The sequence below is a fragment of the Perca fluviatilis genome, chromosome 2, assembly GCF_010015445.1.
Source record: "Perca fluviatilis chromosome 2, GENO_Pfluv_1.0, whole genome shotgun sequence".
Taxonomy (NCBI): domain Eukaryota; kingdom Metazoa; phylum Chordata; class Actinopteri; order Perciformes; family Percidae; genus Perca; species Perca fluviatilis.
Genome location: NC_053113.1, coordinates 47,026,703 through 47,047,778, shown reverse-complemented (window position 1 = coordinate 47,047,778; position 21,076 = coordinate 47,026,703). Strand labels below are relative to the sequence as shown.

General features: G+C 44.4%; 1 protein-coding gene across 3 annotated transcripts in view; it reads right to left on the bottom strand.

Annotated features, from left to right (window-relative positions):
• Window positions 1-21,076, bottom strand: part of ppp1r13l (protein phosphatase 1, regulatory subunit 13 like) — a 52,494-nt gene that overhangs the window by 6,968 nt on the left and 24,450 nt on the right. For all 3 annotated transcript variants that reach the window (XR_005636766.1, XM_039780638.1, XM_039780646.1), the window contains exons 7-10: window positions 19,190-19,526; window positions 18,361-18,791; window positions 16,282-16,419; window positions 7,518-7,651 (exon numbers count right to left, since the gene is read on the bottom strand). Coding sequence is in view for 2 of the 3 variants with exons in the window: in XM_039780638.1 (XP_039636572.1) it covers window positions 7,518-7,651; window positions 16,282-16,419; window positions 18,361-18,791; window positions 19,190-19,526 (1,040 nt within the window). In the remaining variant the exon portion in view is untranslated. The remainder of the gene's footprint in view (window positions 1-7,517; window positions 7,652-16,281; window positions 16,420-18,360; window positions 18,792-19,189; window positions 19,527-21,076) is intronic.

Sequence of the window (21,076 nt, the reverse complement as noted above, 5' to 3'; positions counted from 1 at the left end):
AAAATGAGCATAATATGGGCGCTTTAAGGTATCAAAAGTTATAGTACTGCAGTAAAATGTGCCCTGTGTTTACTATATGATGGTTCTGGATTCGTATACCAGCATTCATGTGAATGTTGCATTTGACTGCTGTTGTTATTTAAAAAGGGGCTGTGCTTGGCGTTCAGCACAATAAAATAACAGCAGGCAAATATGATGCTAAATATTAAACTATGTAAAGATATAGTGGAGTAATGGCGTCCTGAGCAGAGAATAAAGTCATACTCCGTCTGTGTGGGCTGGTGCTGCTCTGCTGCAACTCGGGCTATCGCCTCATTGTTTTTGTTCATTATGTGTGCTTGTGTGTGGCTTCTTATGAACTTTTGGTGTTTTTATCCCAACACAGTGCTCAAGCGCAACACTATGCTGTTTTTAGGACTGATGGTGACCCCAATTGTTTGGCTTGTATGCCACTCCACGCCAGCGGGCCGGGCCACTATGCCGACCACGCTCCTGAGCTACACCCGGGACCAGCTCCTGCTTCTGCGGCCCAGTCACACGCCTACCCCTCAGCTACCGAGGGAGCTGCTTGCCCGAAGTCTGCTTGCAGGTTGCAGTGGACGGACGCGGAGGAAGGGAAAACGCGGTGGAGTACGACAGAGACTTCGGAGAAGAACACACAGACCACCGCTGCCCTCCATGCCTCTCCACAACGTCCGCTCGCTGAAGAGCAAAGTTGAGGAGATCAAAGTCAACACCAGATTTCTCCACGAGTACCGTGAATCATGCCTGCTTGTCTTCACTGAGACGTGGCTGCAGGAGACACTAGTTGCAGTCTTCTCCTGAACAGAGAGTCGTCGCAACTGAGGAAAGGCTACCAACTTTGCTATTTCTACGGACTAGAAGAAGAGGAAAAAGGTAAACAGTGGCAAAACTGGCAGCAGCATTGATGTCAATGTCAACAGTGGATAAGATGAACTCATCTTAACCCAGTAAGTTTACGAGAGAGACTTGCAGTCACTCTAGTCCTGGCATCCGGTACCAGTCAGAATGCAGTTGCTATTGGCGCACTTGCTCGGAAAGCTTGCCCTCGAACTCGTCCATGCTTCCAGTTTCCGCTCTGTCGTGCAAAAAACAGAGTGCGCACCTTAAATCCTGGCGCGCCAGCGAGATCTACGTACTTTTGACGTCACATTGTCGCGCGACAGGTCGGGAACAGTGACTGTAAAGAGGCCTATAGCGGTGTATTAATGTGATAAATGAGAGGGATAAAGCAAATTAGTTGAATTTTTTTTTCTGTAGATTCAAAACCAGAGATTTCTTTCAATAGCAAAAAGCCCCTCTAGATGGTGTACCTGCATTGAACTCTGTGAAAATCTCCATTGACCAGCATGTTGTGGAAAGTCTTTTTGTCATGCATCTGCCCCAGGAAGGCCTCTGGACCGAATGGCATCTCTGGGCGCCTATTGAAATCTTGCAGCAAAGAGCTGGCAGAGGCATGGTGCCCCATCTTCCAGAAGTCTCTAGACATTCACTCTGTTCCCTCTATCTGGAAAAACTCTACTATTATTCCAGTACCTAAAAAAGCAAGCTGCAAAGAGAATAATGACTACCATCCTGTAGCACTTACGTCACTAGTGATGATGTGTTTTTGAGAAAATGATCATACATTTCTTGAAAACAGAGGTCAGTTGTCTTTTAGATCCCTTTCAGTTTGCATATAAGAGTAACAGAAGCACAGATGACGCCATCACTGCTGTGACACATTAACAGACATTTAGAGGATTCTACCTCACACTCACGCCTCCTATTCCTGTTGATTTTAGCTCAGCTTTTAATACGCTGCAGCCACATCTGTTAATTAAGAGGCTGAATGATTTTAAAGTACACCCTCTTATTATCAAATGGTATCATTCGTTCTTAACCAATCGTAGACAGCAGGTCAGCGTTAATGGGACTCCATCTGAACCTAACATTTTGAGCACAGGAGCCCCCCAGGGCTGTGTCAGCGCACCTGTCCTTTTCAATTTATACACAGATAAGTGTAGAAGTTTTTATCCAAATAATCATGTAATAAAATTTTCTGACGACCCTGCATTTTTATTAGCCTGACGTCGTCATACTCAGATTCTATGTAGTCAGAATATGAGTCTGATACTGTTCCATTGTGATTATGGGGCGTGTTTCAACCGAACCAGGAAAGAAAATGCCTCTGAACTCAATTGGATAGACCTACAACCAATCAGAGCAACGGAGTATGCTTCTTAGCGACCATCGGGGCCAGCTGATAAATTAAACTTTTGCCGATTCCTGTAGGAAGGACGGCAAAAACATCTTTCCAATCGACAAATGCCTCGATCGCGGCTCTCTGTTCCTCTTTCAAAATTAATGCGCTGTCGATATCTTCTATAACAGATGCGATGGCGGAATCTCCAGCGGGAGCCATCTTTGTTGTCAACAAATTCAACCCAAGCGCTCTTTGGTGACGTGGTTGATTACATTACTGTTGATCATCTGTCCATCATCGTATAAAGCCCGCCCTGAAAATTTGATTGGTCCGAACAGCTCTGGTTGGAGCATAGGTGCTCCACAACAGATCAAGTCCAGACCGAACTTCCCGACCTCAGTTCGGCTGGCATCCAGGCTCCAATTTTATCTCTGCTGAAAAAGAACTGTGACCCGTCTGATTATTTTATGGAAATCCAAAAGTTTGTGAATTGGTGCGATGACAACCATCTTGTTCTAAACGTTTCCAAGACCGAAGAGATGGTGTTTGACCCTCGGGGAGTCGGTGACCACTGGTCTGTGGTCATCCACAACCAAACCATCACTCAGGCCCACTCATACAAATATCTTGGTGTTTATATTGACGAGTCACTAACCTGGAGCACACACATGTCGACAGTCTCTGTTGCAGACCGCAGCAACGGTTGCGTTTCTTACGTCGTTTGCGAATTCATGGCGTCGAAAAAAAATTTAGGATGATATTTTAGCAAGCAGTCCTGGAGAGTCTGGTCAGGTTCGGTATTACAGCTTGGTTTGGCAACCTCCCTGTGCAGTTGAAAACTTATGATTGATTCATACAGCCTGGAAGATCATTGGTGTTAAAGAGCACTTATCCATGCGAAGTATTTATGAACAGGCTTCTTTGCGACAAGCAAATAGAATTGTTAGCGACACGTCTCACGTTCTGTTCGCAGAATATAAGCTGCTGCCATCCGGTAGGACGTTTAGAGTTCCTCGCTGCAGACTTAATCGTTTCAAAACCTCATTTATCCCAGTGTCTATTAAAGGTCCCATGACATGGTGCCTTTTGGATGCTTTTATATCAGGGGCGATTCTAGGATCTGACCTTTGGGGGGGCTCAGCCCCTAATGAAAAGTTGATAGCAGTTAAGCTAGGGAGGTCCGGGGGCATGCCCCCGTAAAATTTTTTTTTTTTAAACCCTTAAATCATGACTTCTGGTGAGTTTTGGGGAAAGAAATAGACAGATTCAGACATGCAATTATGACAAACTATCAACAGATTCAAGGCATCTGCTGTGAAAAAAAGATGGCAACTACAAAGCATGATTATTGCAGCACACATACCCAGGGGCGTCGGACTGGGGGGAAAAAGGGGACTGAGTACCCAGGGCCCAAAAAGATGCTAGAATGAATAACTGTGGATGTAGGGAGGGGCCCATAGAAAATGCCTTTCTACAGGGCCCAGAAGGTTGAGCTACGCCCCTGCACATACCTTGAACTGGTTAAATAAGCCTTAAAATATTTTTAGACAGGATTATTCATGTATTTTTCTGCTGTTAATTTTCAACTTTTTCATTTACATCATTGATAGAAACGGAAAGGATTATACAGCTAAATGATGAATAATTCAATTTTATTCAATTTTATTTATAGTATCAATAATCTAATCTAATAATGCCTCTTAACCAGATGGGGAAAATCCAACATCTCTTTTTCTTAAGAGCCTAGTCCTCCATGAAATGGATATGGAAATATAATGCGAATGGAATATTTTAAGTGTTTTGCCCATACAATATATGTCCACTTTCTCAACTGGTTCTTCCTGGTCCCTCTCTTTGTCCACTCTCTCTCTCCATCCTTCTCTCTCTCTCTCTCTCCATCCTCCTCTCTCCCTCTATCCCCCTCCCTCCGTCATATCACTGACAATCACATACAAAACATTTTGTAATCAACTAGAAAATAATCTTAAAATAAAAGAGAAAACAAAAAAGTAGTCCTACTATATATATATATATATATATATATATATATATATATCTTATAGGCTACCTAGCCATTTTCTCACTTTGTTCATCTTGCTTGCTCTGCCCTTCTCCCTCTCTATTCTCCTCACTCCTTTGTGCTGTCAACCAGAAGGCAAATGTAATCGACTAATCAACAGAGAATGCATCGTGTAGGCTACCAAAGGTTATAAATTCACCTATTTATAACATATGTGAATATGGGGTTGCTGTTCAGTGCAGTGGGCTAATGTTAAAGGCTTATCTTATACTTTCTCACCTGAACCTGGCTGTTTTCTTTAAAAAAAGAAACGTATATCCATCCATGGGGAAACAGACTGTGGGTCAGGGTTTGTTGTTCCAGTGTTTCAGTTCTGATATGAATGAGTCTGATGATCTGTCAGGTCCAATTATTTATTTTTCATTGGCATTGACAGTTAAAAATAAGAAAGTGTCTGGTAGGGAGGTAACGGCAGCATAGGCGGCGCTATATGCTATTTTTAGCGGTGCTCAAGCCGTTACGGCAGGCTATTAATAGCACACTTTAAAAACTCATTGTAGACTACTCCTAAGCTACATTTGCCTACCGTTAGCAATTTTGTCTAACGTTGTACAACAAAATTGGACTCCATGGTGAATAAGCTAGGCTAATTCAGATATAATTGCCATCATTGTGATCAGGGACCACAAATTCTACACCTGTAGCCTACTTAACGTGTTCATTCGATTAGATTTAATTTTCACTCCATACCTTTTCAGTGGTTGAAAGTAGCCATACTCTGACGACCGAATTCCCCAAAGTTATCTGTGCAGACTGAACAGTAGGCTGAGGCCGTCATTCAGGGAATTGCAGATAGGCGGTTTACTTTGGCTACAACTGAACTGAGCCTGTCGTCACTTATCCTATTCCATCGCTAAAATCAGGTTTGCAAAAGTAGTAACGTTTAAGCACTAAACGATTTCAGAAAATCACAACGATAAAGACTTTATTTTTCAGGGGTGCTGAGATGATTTTTAGAGGTGCTTCAGCAGTCTCTTTCAGCAGGGAGCAACAGACCCCTCAGCCTCCTTTTTGGATATGAAACAAGGGAAGCTTATATCAAAATTAAAGCAAACCATGTTTAGCCATTTTGACTGAAAGGTGTTAAGTAACACTAACATCTTAGTGTGTTTTATTACATTAGGTTACAATTAGGATAAGAGGTTAATATCAGATGTATCCTTCATAGAGAAAGAGGACAGAGAACATCTGATTGACGATGATGGGAGTGAAGACAGCAGGGAGCTCTGAGCACAGTGTGGAAATGAGAGCTGAGGAACTGGAAAGTAGGCAGAGCAGTGCAGACCAGTTTTTGCCAGAGGATCCAGGACTATGGCCAGATAAATTAACAGATGACCAGAGAGACACCATAGTACGCAGGCTGGCAAGTAAAGGTCCAGAGAAAACAAACCAAATGTAGTAGTAACCACAGTAAAGTAGGCTAGAGAATGTTGACAAAGGAGGTTTAAAATGTGTGTTATCAGGCTACTCTAAGCATTACAGTTAATAGTTATTACCCTATAAACAGCTAGGCCTACAGATTCATGTGTACATGTGTTTTTTTGGGGGGTCGCGGTGTTGAGGAACATGGGGGCCAGGGTCTGATGCTACGCCCCTGCATGGGTGGGCCAAATTCTCTGGGTGGGCAAAGCAGAGAAAGGGGAGGTAACCTTGCTCCTTATGACTTCATAAGGAGAAGATTCCAGATTGGCCCATCTGAGCTTTCATTTTCTCAAAAGCAGAGCAGGATACCCAGGGCTCGGTTTACACCTATCACCATTTCTAGCCACTGGGGGACCATAGGCAGGCTGGGGGAACTCATATTAATGTTAAAAAACCTCATAAAGTGACATTTTCATGCCATGGGACCTTTAAGCTCCTAAATAGCCGCAAGTAAAAGGCAGAACAGGCCTGCATGACGATTGATATTTGTAATTGTTGTACTTGTGATCTCTCTTTTTTAATTTATTTAATTTATTTATTTTGAGTAATGTTTAACATAGCATAACATAGTCTATTGTATGGTATTGTACAGTATCTGTTGTTTGTACATGCTGTCTGTGTGTATTTGTTTTTACTATGGCTGCAGCATGGGTTAAGTGCCCAAGACAAATTTCCCACGATGTGGGACAATAAAGTTAATCTTGAATCTTGAATCCTGTGTTGTACTCTGGGTTTCTCTGTTCTTTGTTTCGAACGCTGGCCCAGCCGCGTTTGCATGTGAGTGCACGTGGCCGCGAAAAGACGTAGGTACTGGGAGGCAATTCTAGTCACTGTTTTTTTCAGTATTTCCAGTACAGCCTCTTTAAGTTTTTTATTTATTATTAATTTCTTTTTTCGGGGCATTTCCGCCTTTAAAGGTGCCGTAGGTAGGATTGCGAAGATCCAGGACTTAGCCAAAAAATTTGAACATTGACAGTTTCTCAGTCCCTTCCCCCTTTCCGCTAAAGCCCAAAATGGTCTCCTAAGCCCCTCCCCCCACAAGGGAGAATGAATGCGTGTGCATGAGCAGTGATTGACACGAAGTTAGACACCCCCACTGGCCCTGATTGGTGCATCTGAACAGGGAGAGGAATTTTGGAAATCACACTACAGGCTGTAGGTGGTGCCAGAGGAGCCAGATTTTTTTTATTTTTTTTATTACCTGCTTCATGTAGTTCTACTGGAACATAGGGTCAGTTTCAGCAAATATGACAGATAGTTAGTTTTATAAGTCTTACCTACTGCAACTTTAATCATCAGCACAGCTTAGATATGAAAGGGGAGAGAGAGGGGGAAAACATGCGGAAAATTGCCACAGGTTGGTTTCAAACCCTGGGCCTCTGCATCGAGGAATAAACCTCTACACTTGGGCGAGCGCCCTACCAACTGAGCTACCCGGGCGCCCATCTTTAAGGTTGTTTTAATCTGAACTTGTTTATATTCTGTTGGCTAGTTTAATCTACGGCAATGCATCATATTCTATAAGAGCATCGTGTGTAGCGTCGCTGTCCTGTGAGAACCGTGTTATCTGTAAAAAGTTTGAAATCTTTTTCAGAAACACAGCCCTGTTTTCAGCTTTGTGACATTGCATTTTCTAGCTGATCCGAGGTTATTTTTAAAGACTTTATTTAGCTTAAGAAGGAGGAGATTTTTCTCAACACTTCATCTTTCAGCTGATCACAAACATTCAAAACCCAAATCACCATATTTGGAGAGAGATGGTTTTAACTGGAAGGGTAGGGCATAAATATTGTAGAAGCAGATATTTACCAGCCGTGGCTGTCTGGTGCGCTGACATTGGCTCCAATGCGAACCAGGAAGTCCACCACATTGTAATGGCCGCCGCAGATGGCATTGTGTAGGGCAGTGATGCCTTCATCATTGGGTTGGCTGGGGTCGTTCATCTATGAATCAGAATCAAAACAAATACTTTATTCATCCCCTCAGGGGTATTGTTTAGTTGCAGTTGCTCACAGTCAACTTCAAGGTAAAAATAAGAGTAAGAATAGAAGGAAGTCAATAAGTGTATAAAGTAACAAAATAGTCTCGCATTGCCAGACCTTCCTCCACAGCGCCGCGGAGAAGGGTCTGGCTAGTCCTCACAGCGTCATGGGAGAAAAACGTGCTCTGGTTTATTGGCATTTCTTTAAACCAATCACAATCGTCTTGGGCGGCACCAAGTGCCGCACAGAGCCACGGTGCTTCTGCAAAATAGCCTCGGGAAGGAACTTGTTTTGGTGGAACATGTGTACGTTCAAAAGTTGTTTTAGTCATGAAACAGAAAACTCAGATTGGACAGATAGTCTAGCTAGCTGTCTGGATTTACCCTGCAGAGATCTGAGGAGCAGTTAACCATAGTCCTCACAAATCCACCGCTGTTTAGAACGCCAACATAAAGAAAGAGGAAGGTAACGGACATCTGGCCAAAAATGAGGGACATACGGTGGAATTTCACGGGGGCAATCCCGGAAGTGGAACGTCATGGATATCGACCAAACATAAAGTTACATAGCTACAGTACAAGAAATACAAACGTTAAGTAGAAGTAAAGTGAGATTAGGTTAAAAAAGATAATGTTGCTAAAACAAAGGATTGTACCGATGCTATTGTAGTGCAGTGTGAACATAAAGTACAGTGTGAATATACTATAAGTAGCAGCAGTGAATAAATAACATATTGCACATGTAACTGATACATTATTGCACCAAGTAATTATCGTACATCATTTTTCAAGAATATTGACATAGAGATGTGATGTGGAGATATGTGATGCGAGTCCAGTTTTGCAACACTAAGAGCGCAACACTCAGAGGAAGGAGTTATATAGAAAGTAATGTTACACAGAGTGGATTCATCATTAATTATGTTACAAGAATTTCTGTTCTCAGATATTCTTACACTGTTACATAATCAAGAAAGTGTGATGTTAAATGAATATGATTCTTTAGGTCTATTGTAACTGGCTTATCCACTTTATCCTTCTTCCCAAACTAATGCTAGGATCACCTTGAGCCAGCTCTTAACACCCTAAAATGGAAGCTGTTGTACATGCATTAGTAAATTCCAGATCAATGCATTTCTGCTGGAAGAAGCAGCAGCAGGAATGTGTTGAATAAAGGAAAGCAGGCTCAGCAGACCTTTCCAGAGAGAATGAAAGGTAAATATGTTATATATTATATTTTTCAGTGATTCCTAAAGTCTGAATCCATAACTGGAGCACCAGCTTTGGCACTAGACTTTTACTGTCTCAGCAGAGTTTGCAGTTTTGTGCACTGTATCGGAGAGCTGCAGCAAGAGAAGTTAACAATACCTGTTTTCAAGTGCGTTCTCGACGTGGAACGTCATACACCAGGAAAAAAAACAGACAGGTATACTCTACTGGCAATGGGGAATCGGTTATTTTTAGCAGGTTTACCGGCAGGGTTCAAAATTAAGTTTTTCGTCCAACAGTTAAACGGCTAGCGATGTTTAACTATGACCAGCCACTCAATAGATTACCATTGTTTGTTTGGCTGGCGGGTATAGCAAATCTACCAGCTACTTCTATATATTTTACCAGCATTTGGCTGGTAGATGGTGCTAATTTTTTGTTTACCGGTGTTTAAAAAACTTGCATATACATTCAAATTTTGGTGGAAAAGGGGTATTAGTTCATACTGAGAATGCACATGTCGGACAGTGGCTCAATCATAATCAGTTGGTGCTAAATTTTACAAAAACAGTTTCCATGTGTTTTTCTATTAAGAAACTGGATTTAAATGAAAGATTTAAGATTAACTTACAAAATGAAAAAATTCAATCTGTAACAGAATTTAAATATCTTGGATTGGTCATAGATCCTCAACTTAAATTTGCTAAACATATAAAGAAAATCTCTAAAACAATACAAAGCAATCTTAACTGTTTTAAATTAATTAGAAACTATATACCAAACCAGGCAGCCCTGCTGTACATGCATGCTATGGTCTTTTCACATATTTCATACTGCATGACAGTTTGGGCGCAAGCAGCTCCGTCTGAAATAAAATGTATTGGTTCACTTTACAATCGAGCAATAAAAATTATGGATAAAAAGCCCATCCGCTACCATCACTGTTACATCCTTGAAAAATATAATATATTAAGCTTTGAAAGCTTTAGTAATTTATGTTTTCTTAAATTAATTTTCAAGTGTATTAATAATTTAGCACCTGAGCCACTTAGTAGATTTATTCAAATACAGAGCAGCCAAAGAGTTACTAGAAGCAGTACAAATCATAACTGTACAATACCATACTGTAGGACAAGCTTCGCACAGACTGCCTTTTCAGTTACCAGCTGACATTAAGGTCATATCTGACTTCAAAAAATGTACTTGCATTTACTTTACCAGCATTAAGTTGTGGCTAAAGGCAAATCAAAACTGTAACCATTTTTAACTATTATTAGTATTATTTTGTTTAGTTGTGTAGTAAGTGAAGGTGTGTGTGTATGAAGAAATGCCTATGATTTTTCCTTTTTATTTTTTCTTATGTATGTATCTGTTTTATAATGTTCTTAGAAATGCCCAACCAGGGACAAGAGTTGAGAATTAGCACTAGCTATAAACTCTATATGCTGCGCATCAGTTACGGGCTTTGTATTGTAACTATGTTTGCTTGTACGGTCCCTGTTAAATAAACAAATAAATAAATAAAACATCACATGTCAGTCAGTCAGTGTGACATTTATTTAATTTGTAAAGAACATGTTCTGCTTTCGCTCCGTTTTGCTAGAAACGGATGTGATGCAGTTGTCGTTGGCGGTACCGTAGAGACAGAAAATATTGAGGAGAACAATTGCCCCTAGTGTGTACAGTAGGATGCTCCAGGGAGGTGATTGGTCCCAGCTTCCCAGCCTGTGGTTTAAAAGGCCAGCTTCTCCCAGTTCCCACGGACTCTTTACTCCCAGCAGGAAATGCCTTTGTGAAAATGTTCATTCATATACCAGCCCAGTTTTCGGTAGAGGTGGGTAGCATTTTGATTTAACCCTTTTTTATTGTCCAGTTTTATTTTTTATTCGGTTGGTGAATTATCTTTTGGTTTCTCTTATTTTGGGTAGGTAAGGTAAGATAAGGTTGTTGCACTTACTTCCTTTTCTTTATTGTTTTGCTGTTAACCCAGAAGCCTGAAATGGAAGTGGGAGTCTCATACTTCCCCTACAGGCTCATAACAATTTCCCAAACATTTATTACAAAACTGTTATTATAAGAAAGGGGTTAAATCTGGGAAATAATGTAACCAAAAGGACAAATGAAACATGCATTATTACCTTTATTCAATGAGTTAATTCATCTTTATCTTTTAATAAATCTTTATCCTCAACAGATTTTATATAACTCATCTTTACATATTGGTTTTGTTTTGGGCAGATTTCTTTGAATCAATTTCACCCTTGTTGTTTATATATTTTATGATGTTGCTTCCCTTACCGAATCAAAGCTTCATTTCTTCTAAAATAAAAATGATTGGTGGAATGTGTTGAGTATTTTAGGTATGATTACTATTAGTAGTAGAGTAGCAGTAGTTTAGCTGCAGTAGTACAAAGTAGTTGCAGTGATATATATATATATATATATATATATATATACTGTCACTGCAACTCGATTAGTCGACTAATGAGTTGTTTTGGTCTTAGTTGACTAAGATTTTCATCGATTAGTCATCTTTGCTTATTCATGCTGATGTAGTGAATGTGACATACATAATTCACCTTATTTGTTAAGTGTGGTTCTACACACTGTTGATTATTAACGCAGCACCTTGTTCTTAATATGGTTCTACATGCAGTGATAAACGTAATACATATACATGTCATTTACTGTCCTTAGTCACTTCATGTAATTATGACTGTTCAGGGACCGCGCCCTTTAAATGTTCTGAATGCGTGATGACGTTAGACCCTACGGGGTTTTGTTGCTGGTCAGCGCCTTTTTCCTTGTAGAGTTGTTGTCTGGCTTAAAAATAAACGACACACGCACTCGTGTGATCAACGTGAGAAATTGCCTCTTGTAAATCTACTTCAATTTCCACACTGGTGACCCCGACATTAGTCTGCTGGACGGATCCAGAGACACGAAACGATCATGACCACTAACGCTGTTACCCTGAAACTCCCCGAATTCTGGGAATCGTCGGCATCGGCATGGTTCGCCCAGACTGAAGCGCAGTTTGCTCTGCGTGAGATCACTGCGGACACAACAAAGTACTACTACGTTGTGTCGGCTCTCGGAAATTCAACGGCATCTAGAGTGGTGAGCCTTCTAAAAACTCCACCGGCAACTGAGAAGTATGTGACGCTCAAAGCCCACCTGTTGAAAACGTTTGAACTGTCGGACGCTGAGAGAGCCAGCAGGCTTTTCTCCCTTCAAGGACTGGGTGACAGCAAACCGTCTGAGCTCATGGACCGTATGCTGGATCTCTTGGGTGAGCACAGACCAGATTTTCTGTTCATCCAGCTATTCCTGCGTCAGCTGCCATCCCAAGTGAGAGCTGCACTAGCCAACACCACAATCACTGACTGTCGGAGACTGGCTGAAGAGGCTGATACATTTTTCCTGGCGAGTCAGGGAAGTTGTGTGGCCGCGCTTTTTCCCGCGCACATCGCTCCTCTGACGCCAGACGACTCCACCCTTGTTGCTGCAACAACGTCTCGTCGGCAGCAGTCTTCTGCCCCCCAACTGTCTTCAGGCTTGTGTTTTTACCATGCAAAGTTTGGAACCAAGGCTAACAAATGCCGTTCGCCATGCAGTTTCGGCGGGTCGGGAAACGCCCGGGCCGGCGCTCAGTAGTGGCCATGAGCGTCGGCCGCGTTGGCAGGCTGCTTTTCATCCGTGACAGCATCTCCGGACGGCGTTTTCGCGCTGTGCGACGGGGCACAGAAGAGCCGTCCTACCGCTTCCCCGTTTGGACATGTTGACCGGCAGCCACGGCCCCCCTATGGAAGCTGCTAATGGTAGCCCCATCCGCACATACGGGACGAGGTACGTTGAATTGTGTTTCGAAGGACAGCGGTTTGGCTGGGACTTTGTTACAGCGAAAGTTGCCATTCCCCTCCTCGGCTCCGATTTTTTGTGTGCACATGGGCTGTTAGTGGATGTAAAGAACCGCCGTTTGATCGACCCCGTCACGTTCTGTTCTTATACGTGCACGCTCAGCGAGGCTGACTCCATAAGACTGTCTAGCATGCTCTCAGCCTCAGACGTCTTCGACCGTCTGCTTGCCGGTTTCCCAGCCCTCACTCAGCCCACTTTCTCTGCATCTGCTGTGAAGCATGGTGTGAAGCACCATCTCACCACTACTGGTCCGCCTGTCTACGCCCGTGCTCGGCGCCTCGACCCGACCAAGCTTGCCGTGGCAAAGGCTGAGTTCGCGAATATGGAACACCTGGGCATAATCCGCCGATCCAACAGCCCATGGGCGTCGCCCCTCCACCTCGTCCCCAAACCTGGTGGCGGCTGGCGCCCCTGTGGGGACTACCGGCGGCTTAATGAGGCAATGACACCTGACCGCTACCCAGTCCCGAACATACAGGATTTTTCAGCGCATCTGGCTGGTAAGGTGATTTTTTCCAAAGTGGACCTCGTCCGGGGATATCATCAGGTGCCTGTACACTCACTGGACATTCCCAAAACGGCAGTGATCACGCCGTTTGGTCTTTTTGAGTTCCTGCGCATGCCGTTCGGCCTTAAAAACGCAGCTCAGTCTTTTCAACGCCTCATGGACTCTGTTTTGCGGGACCTGCCTTTTCTTTTTGTGTACTTGGATGACATCCTGGTAGCGAGGACGTCCACGTCTCAGCACCTGGCACACCCCCGCACCCTGTTTGAGCGGCTTAGCCAACATGGGCTGATTGTCAACCCTGCCAAGTGCCAGTTTGGTCTCTCCACCATTGACTTCCTGGGACACAGAGTCACTAAGGACGGTGCAGTCCCTCTCCCATCAAAGGTGGAGGCGGTCACACATTTCCCATGCCCGCTTACTGTCAAATCCCTGCAAGAGTTCCTCGGCATGGTGAATTTTTACCACCGCTTCATCCCTCGAGCCGCTCAGCTCATGCAGCCCTTGCACGAGGCCTTGAAAGGTAAACCCAAACATGCTGTGGACTGGACTGAGAGCAGGGACAAGGCTTTTGCTGCTACTAAGGCAGCCCTGGCGAACGCCACCATGCTGGCGCATCCTTCTCCTACGGCCTCCATCGCCATCACCTCAGACGCCTCAGACTACGCTGTTGGTGCTGTCTACGAGCAGTGGGTGGACGGGGCCTGGCAGCCACTGGCTTTCTTCAGCCGTCAGTTGCGCCCCAGTGAGCGGAAGTACAGCACTTTCGACCGGGAGCTGCTGGATGGGTTTTTTGCTGGGCAAAAAAAAATTTTCTTTCGGAGAATTTCATTTTGTTGAGAAGTTACACTACTGCGTTTTGTCGGACCACAAACCGCTGACTTTTGCTATGGCAAAGGTGGCTGAGCCATGGTCCGCCCGACCGCAACGTCATCTGTCCTACATTTCAGAGTTCACTACGGACTTGCACGACGTTGCGGTAAGGACAACCACGTGGCGGACTGCCTGTCGCGGGCTGTGGCAGGAGCAGTCCATCTTGGTTTGGATTACACCCGCATAGCAACGGATCAAACTACGGACCCGGACGTGCAACGCCTGAGGACCTCGACTACGGGGCTGCAGGTCGAGGACGTGGTTTTTGGCGATGCCGGCGCCACACTCCTGTGTGACGTCTCCACAGGCAGTCCTCGGCCACTCGTTCCCACGGGATGGAGACGAAAGCCTCACAGAGACTGGTTGCAGAAAAGTTTGTTTGGCACGGCCTCAAGAAGGATGTTAGGGACTGGGCTAACACCTGTGTTGAGTGCCAACGGGCCAAAGTACACCGCCACACTAAAGCCCCGTTGGAGTTTTTCCCGGTTCCCGGAGAGACGTTTTGACCATGTCAATGTGGATCTGGTCGGTCCCCTGCCCTCCTCCCATGGGTTCACATACCTGTTAACCATGGTTGACAGGTCCACCCGCTGGCCTGAGGCTGTGCCACTGACATCAGTGGCGTCTGTCGACATGACACGGGCATTTATCAGCACCTGGGTTGCCCGTTTCGGCACTCCTTCGGACATATCCTCTGACCGTGGCGCGCAGTTCACGTCTGAGCTGTGGAACGCCTCGGAGTGAACCTCCACCGCACGACCGCATATCACCCGCAGGCTAATGGGCTCTGTGAACGTTTTCACAGGTCGATGAAGGCTGCCCTGCGGGCCAGCCTTAAGGACAGCAACTGGGTCGACAAGCTCCCATGGGTGATGCTGGGCATCAGGACTGCGCCAAAGGAGGACCTTCAATCCTCTTCCGCGGAGCTTGTTTATGGACAGCCGCTGCGAGTTCCAGGGGATTTTGTCCCTAGCACCACGGTTCCTTGGTCTGCTACACTCCAGCGGACTACTCTACTGGACAAGGCCAGGCTTTTCGCACCTGTCCCCACTTCCTGTCACGGCCTCCCTCAGTCACACGTCCCCGCCGGGCTTCAGACGGCCGACTATGTTTTCATTCGCCAAGATGCCCACAGGGGACCGCTACGCCCGCCGTACGAGGGCCCATTCCGGGTTTTGGAGTCAGGGGACAAACATTTTGTGGTGGACAGGGGCGGTAAACCGGAGCGACTCTCCATTGACCGCCTCAAACCAGCTCACTTGGACGTGGCCAGGCCAATCGACCTGGCTCAGCCCCCACGACGCGGACGGCCTCCGGCCCTGTCCCCACCTCCTGTTTCCCCCTCTCCCAGGCCTCCCACACTACATGCCCCGCACCCGTGTCAGGACGGGAAGCCGGCCTCAGTGGGGCCTCCCCGACCTCCGGTGCAGCACACCCGTTGTGGTCGGTTAATACGGCCACCTCCCCGTTGACTGTCTGGTTATCTTCTGATATGGTGAATTCTGGGGGGACGTGTGTAGTGAATGTGACATACATAATTCACCTTATTTGTTAAGTGTGGTTCTACACACTGTTGATTATTAACGCAGCACCTTGTTCTTAATATGGTTCTACATGCAGTGATAAACGTAATACATATACATGTCATTTACTGTCCTTAGTCACTTCATGTAATTATGACTGTTCAGGGACCGCGGCCCCTTTAAATGTTCTGAATGCGTGATGACGTTAGACCCTACGGGGTTTTGTTGCTGGTCAGCGCCTTTTTCCTTGTAGAGTTGTTGTCTGGCTTAAAAATAAACGACACACGCACTCGTGTGATCAACGTGAGAAATTGCCTCTTGTAAATCTACTTCAATTTCTACACTGAATGATTTATTTCCAAGAAACTTATGAGCACATCTCCGGGAAACAGGATTTAAAGTGCTGCTTTTGCATAATTTTTTGTGGAGAAACTCAACTTACAGATTTTTCTAGTCTTAACGACCGCTCAAAGCTGTCATATCTGGCGATTAAATCAACTAATCCATTAGTCGAAAAAATCATATACTGTAGATCACATCAGAGTGTTAGTACACACACACCTCTTGCACGGCCCGCTGCACTATCTCCAGTTCTCCGACCAGCGCTCCGTCCAGCAGCAGGACCAGCGGGCTGAGTCGCGCTCGCCTCCCTGAAGATTTCTGCTCCCGCTTGGACCGCCGCAGGATGGAATGGTAGTTCTGGAGGGACAAACAGGATGCCAGCTTGAATAAAGAAAAAACACTTGACTAGAGAGATCAAAACAAAAACTAAATCTAAAATTAGCCGTTTTATAATAATTGTTGCCAGATAATGTCAGGGTTTTCCCTGCATAGAGGGATTTTTGGCACCCCCCCAAAGAGGTTTTAGCCAGCCCAAAAGGAAAATCACCAGCACCAAAATGAGAAGAATTGAGAATAAAAATAGCAATTCAAATCCTCTCTAAATGTGTTTAAGAGCAATTTACCAAACAACTGTTAAACAAGCAGAACAATAACTTGAATATGAGAGCTAATATGAGAGGGAATTACTGGAATTGTTGGGTCGTGGTAAATTATAGTGTGGGGTCTAGACCTACTCTAGTATCTTGAGATAACTCTTGTTATGATTTGATACTATAAATAAAATTGAATTGAATTTATTAATCCCAGTTTTATCTTCAGAGTCAGGCTGTATCGGTCACTTCTGGTGATTTAAAGTGACTATATGTAACTGTTTAATGTTTCTGAAGCTCTGTCATTTTTCATACAAGGGTCTTAAATGACCAAACAAGACCAACAGTGAAAAGAACGCTCTTTTTATATAGTTTTTATTAAGGCCTCTGCCAGGGTCCGAAAATGATTTGCGGCAGGTAGACGACGCTCACAGATTTCGGTCTAACACCGGAAAAGCCTGTGCAGACAGGTAAAAGGTAGCATGAGATATCTATATATAGGCCTAATTGTATTTTAATGTTATTTTAATGTTATCTGCTGTAGTTTTGGCTGATAGTCGGGCAGGACCATCACGGAAAAGAAGGAAGTCAAACGAAGAACAACTAAAAGCTAAAAGGGAAAGTGAAAGACGACGGTCAGGCTGGAGACAAGTACGGGTTTGTAAATGATTAAAAAAAGACCCCAAATTGGCCCTCATGTATGCAATATGTCTATTTTATTCATAAAATAACTTTACAATGCACGATATGGTTGTAGTCAGTAGCCGACATTTGATCACATCCCCCTTCCATTTAGCGCAGACGTTTTATTCCTTTTAGTCTGTGTTTGTGTTGGCCTACTATATTCTGTCCCCTTGTCCCCCTGTACATGAGTAAAGCGTCACTGGGTTTCATGAAATGCGCTATATGAATCTAAGTTATTGCTACGTTTGTTGCTACAACAAACTCTTAATGCTTTGGCTCATGACACAGTGAGAGTGATAACGATACCCGGTTTAGCTCATGATACACCCAGGCTAAGTTACCTTATGCAACACTTGAAATGCAACGATGCATCTGTAACTTGTTCTCTTATTGTAAATGAATGATTTTCTGTCCGAGCAAAACATTCATTGCAACTAAGGTTATATGACCTCGCGGTGACGCTAACTCAGCAGTCTACAGTGGGTAAAACAGCACCGTAAAGAAAAGAGCTTTACGACAGCAGCTGTGGTAAAAGCACTACACGCTAGAATCAACACAAACTAAGATTTACATATAGCCACTTTAAATATTAATTATTATTATTATTATTATTATTATTATTATTAACCAGTTTTGTTAATTGGGGTTTCATTTACTCTCGCATAATACATATTTTTTGTTTATCAAATTGTCAGAAATAACAGCTAAATGCATATAGATTCCTGTCAAATAAGGTAACACAGACTCTTGGCCTTTACTGTACACGGCCCGATCATGCTTATTGCCGTGCGTAGTACCACCCCCCACCCCACCCCCCCAACCAAAAGGCCCATCCTGAGCCAGGAAAAAACCCTGAATGTACAGTGGTAACATAAAGAATTCACCTTTACAGTGCGTTAAATGCATCATAATTAATTATTAATTCGTTATGTGGCTCAATCACGTTTTCAACCGATTTAAAAGCAATTCTTTTGACAGTTTGACACATTTCTGCTTGTCTAGTTGCTCTATGCCCATTCCTTACTCTGAAATCATTGAGCATGGTGGGTGTAGGTAGAGGCGCAGGAGGCGTAGCAAAGTCCTCTCCGTCTGAGGAGCTGCTGCTCTCGCTACCTGGCTTCCTGCGAAAAAGCTTGTTGATGAGACTTTTGTACTGGTTGGGCTGGTAGAGGGAGGCCCTCTTCAGGGGCTGGGACTGGTCCACGGAGCCCCGTCTCTTCAGGGCCCGGGGGATCTCTGCCCGCAGGCGGAGCAGCTCCTCCAGGTCTGGGATGTCCTGGCTCTGGGCCTCAGGCCCCACCACCGGCTGCAGCCTGGTGGGGCTGAGGGGCCGGGGGGCGGGGGGGGCAGCCTCACTTCTGCCCTCTGGCATGCTGGGATTCTCCGAAATCACAGGCATGGGATGAACATTGACCAGCCGCTCTAACTCTGCCTCTATATCGCCTGACTTCAGCACTGCAAAGATGGATACCAAAGCACATTTTGATCACAACGTTAGTTGAACAAAGATCCTGTGAGCATAGAGAGTACGTGTGCAGATGTTAAATATCAGGGATGTAATGATGCATCGTGAATCAGTTAGAAAACAACATAAATGTGTTAAGATTACAACCGGCTGAGGTAGAAAACTGAATGGCGATGCAGTTTTTAAACGGCCCAGGGCGCGATCTACTTTAGATTTCCCTTGTTTGACTTCAGACGTCACTACGTGTTCTAAGTTTGTTTATTTAAAGAGATTTTTTTCTATTTATTTAGTTATGGGATTTGTTTTAAAAATCTAAAAAAAATCAAATGATCCGTGAGTAACCATATGGTTACATCCCTCATTAAATCCCTCATTAAATGTGGTTTACCGTCAGTGTACACGGCTGGCTGTCTCAGCTCGGGTGGCTGGGGAACAGTTTGGTGGAAGAATTCCCTCGGGATGGGTACAGGCGGTTGGTACGGGGCCATGCCCCCTTCTCCTCCCAGGACTCTGGACATGGCTCCCCAGTGGGGGTTTTGGAGACGCATGATGACGGAGAGAGGGATGGGCTTGCGCTGGCGGGACTGAGCAGAAGTTGGGGGAATGGAAATACGTGAGATGATGGGCTGAGGGGGGTAAGGGGAGGAAACATCTGGAGGTACTGCTATGCGAGTGTTACGGGGCAGAGAACCATGGGGAAATGTGAGAGATTGAGAACGAGGATCCTGGAAAGGAGAGAAAAAAAAAGAGGGTTACATTCTGATCTAATCCCAATCCATTGAATCAGATGACTGTATAAGTGTCTCATAGGACCATATAACAGATAATTATGACTCTGCAGCTCTATGGAGCTTTTAATCCTTTTTTTAAAGCCTTGTTTAGCTTATTGTTTTGATTTTACGCAATTTTTTTCTGTGGTTCAGCTTTCATCACCAACCTACCTGCTCAACACTAAAGGGTGAAACATAATAATATTACTATTATTAATAACAATAATGAATTGAGCCAAAAATCACACTTTGCTCAGATCCATCAGGTAGACAATGTGTCAGGTAGACAAAGTGCTGATGGCCGATGCCCATGTTACCGTTTCGATTACATTTCCGATTCGTTGCAATATGCAAGTACCCTGGAAATCCAGAGTTCTAACGAGAGCAGAATTTGAATTTGCTCAGCGAGTCACTCTGGCATTCAGTAACGATGCTCATTAACTATGCCCTTGTAGCCGAGCTGCACCAATCACATCGGTGTATCTGATATAGGCGGGCCAGAGGCAAGCTAAACAGATGACGACAGCGCTGCGACTTCCAAGTTGTTAGTAAACATTGCAAGATGGCTACGGATGAACACCAGTTGTTTGAAACGGCTTTGGCCGCTACAATGAATGAGTTAGACTTGGCTTTTTATCTAGAAGAGGAACAGAAGATGGCGCTCGAATCGTACCTTTGCAAGAGGGACCTTTTTGCTTTTTTGCCGACCGGATACGGCAAGAGTTTAATCTTCCAGTTAGCTCTGCTGGTAGCTAAGAGTTTAATCTACCAGTTAGCTCCGCTGGTAGCTAAGAGTTTAAGCTACCAGTTAGCTCCGCTGGTAGCTAAGAGTTTAATCTACCAGTTAGCTCTGCTGGTAGCTAAGAGTTTAAGCTACCAGTTAGCTCCGCTGGTAGCTAAGAGTTTAAGCTACCAGTTAGCTCTGCTGGTAGCTAAGAGTTTAATCTTCCAGTTAGCTCCGCTGGTAGCTAAGAGTTTAATCTTCCAGTTAGCTCCGCTGGTAGCTAAGAGTTTAATCTTCCAGTTAGCTCCGCTGGTAGCTAAGAGTTTAATCTTCCAGTTAGCTCCGCTGGTAGCTAAGCGTATGGGGCTCTGGATACATCACCCCGTGTATTATTGTGATTGGTCGTAGTGTTATCCAATTGCGTGCAGTGAGATTTTCAAACTTTGAGGTTTTTTTAAACATTAATATGCGTTCCCCCAGCCTGCCTATGGCCCCCCAGTGGCTAGAAATGGTGATAGGTGTAAACCGAGCCCTGGGTATCCTGCTCTGCCTTTGAGAAAATGAAAGCTCAGATGGGCCAATCAGGAATCTTCTCCTTATGAGGTCATAAGGAGCAAGGTTACCTCCCCTTTCTCTGCTTTGCCCACCCAGAGAATTTGGCCTGCCAATTAGAAAGAGAGACATCATAGCCACAAGGCCACACCCCCACCCTCCACCTTGCCCCCCCCTTCTCCTCCTAAATAGCTACAGACACAGAAATGGCACATACTAAGGAAAGCTC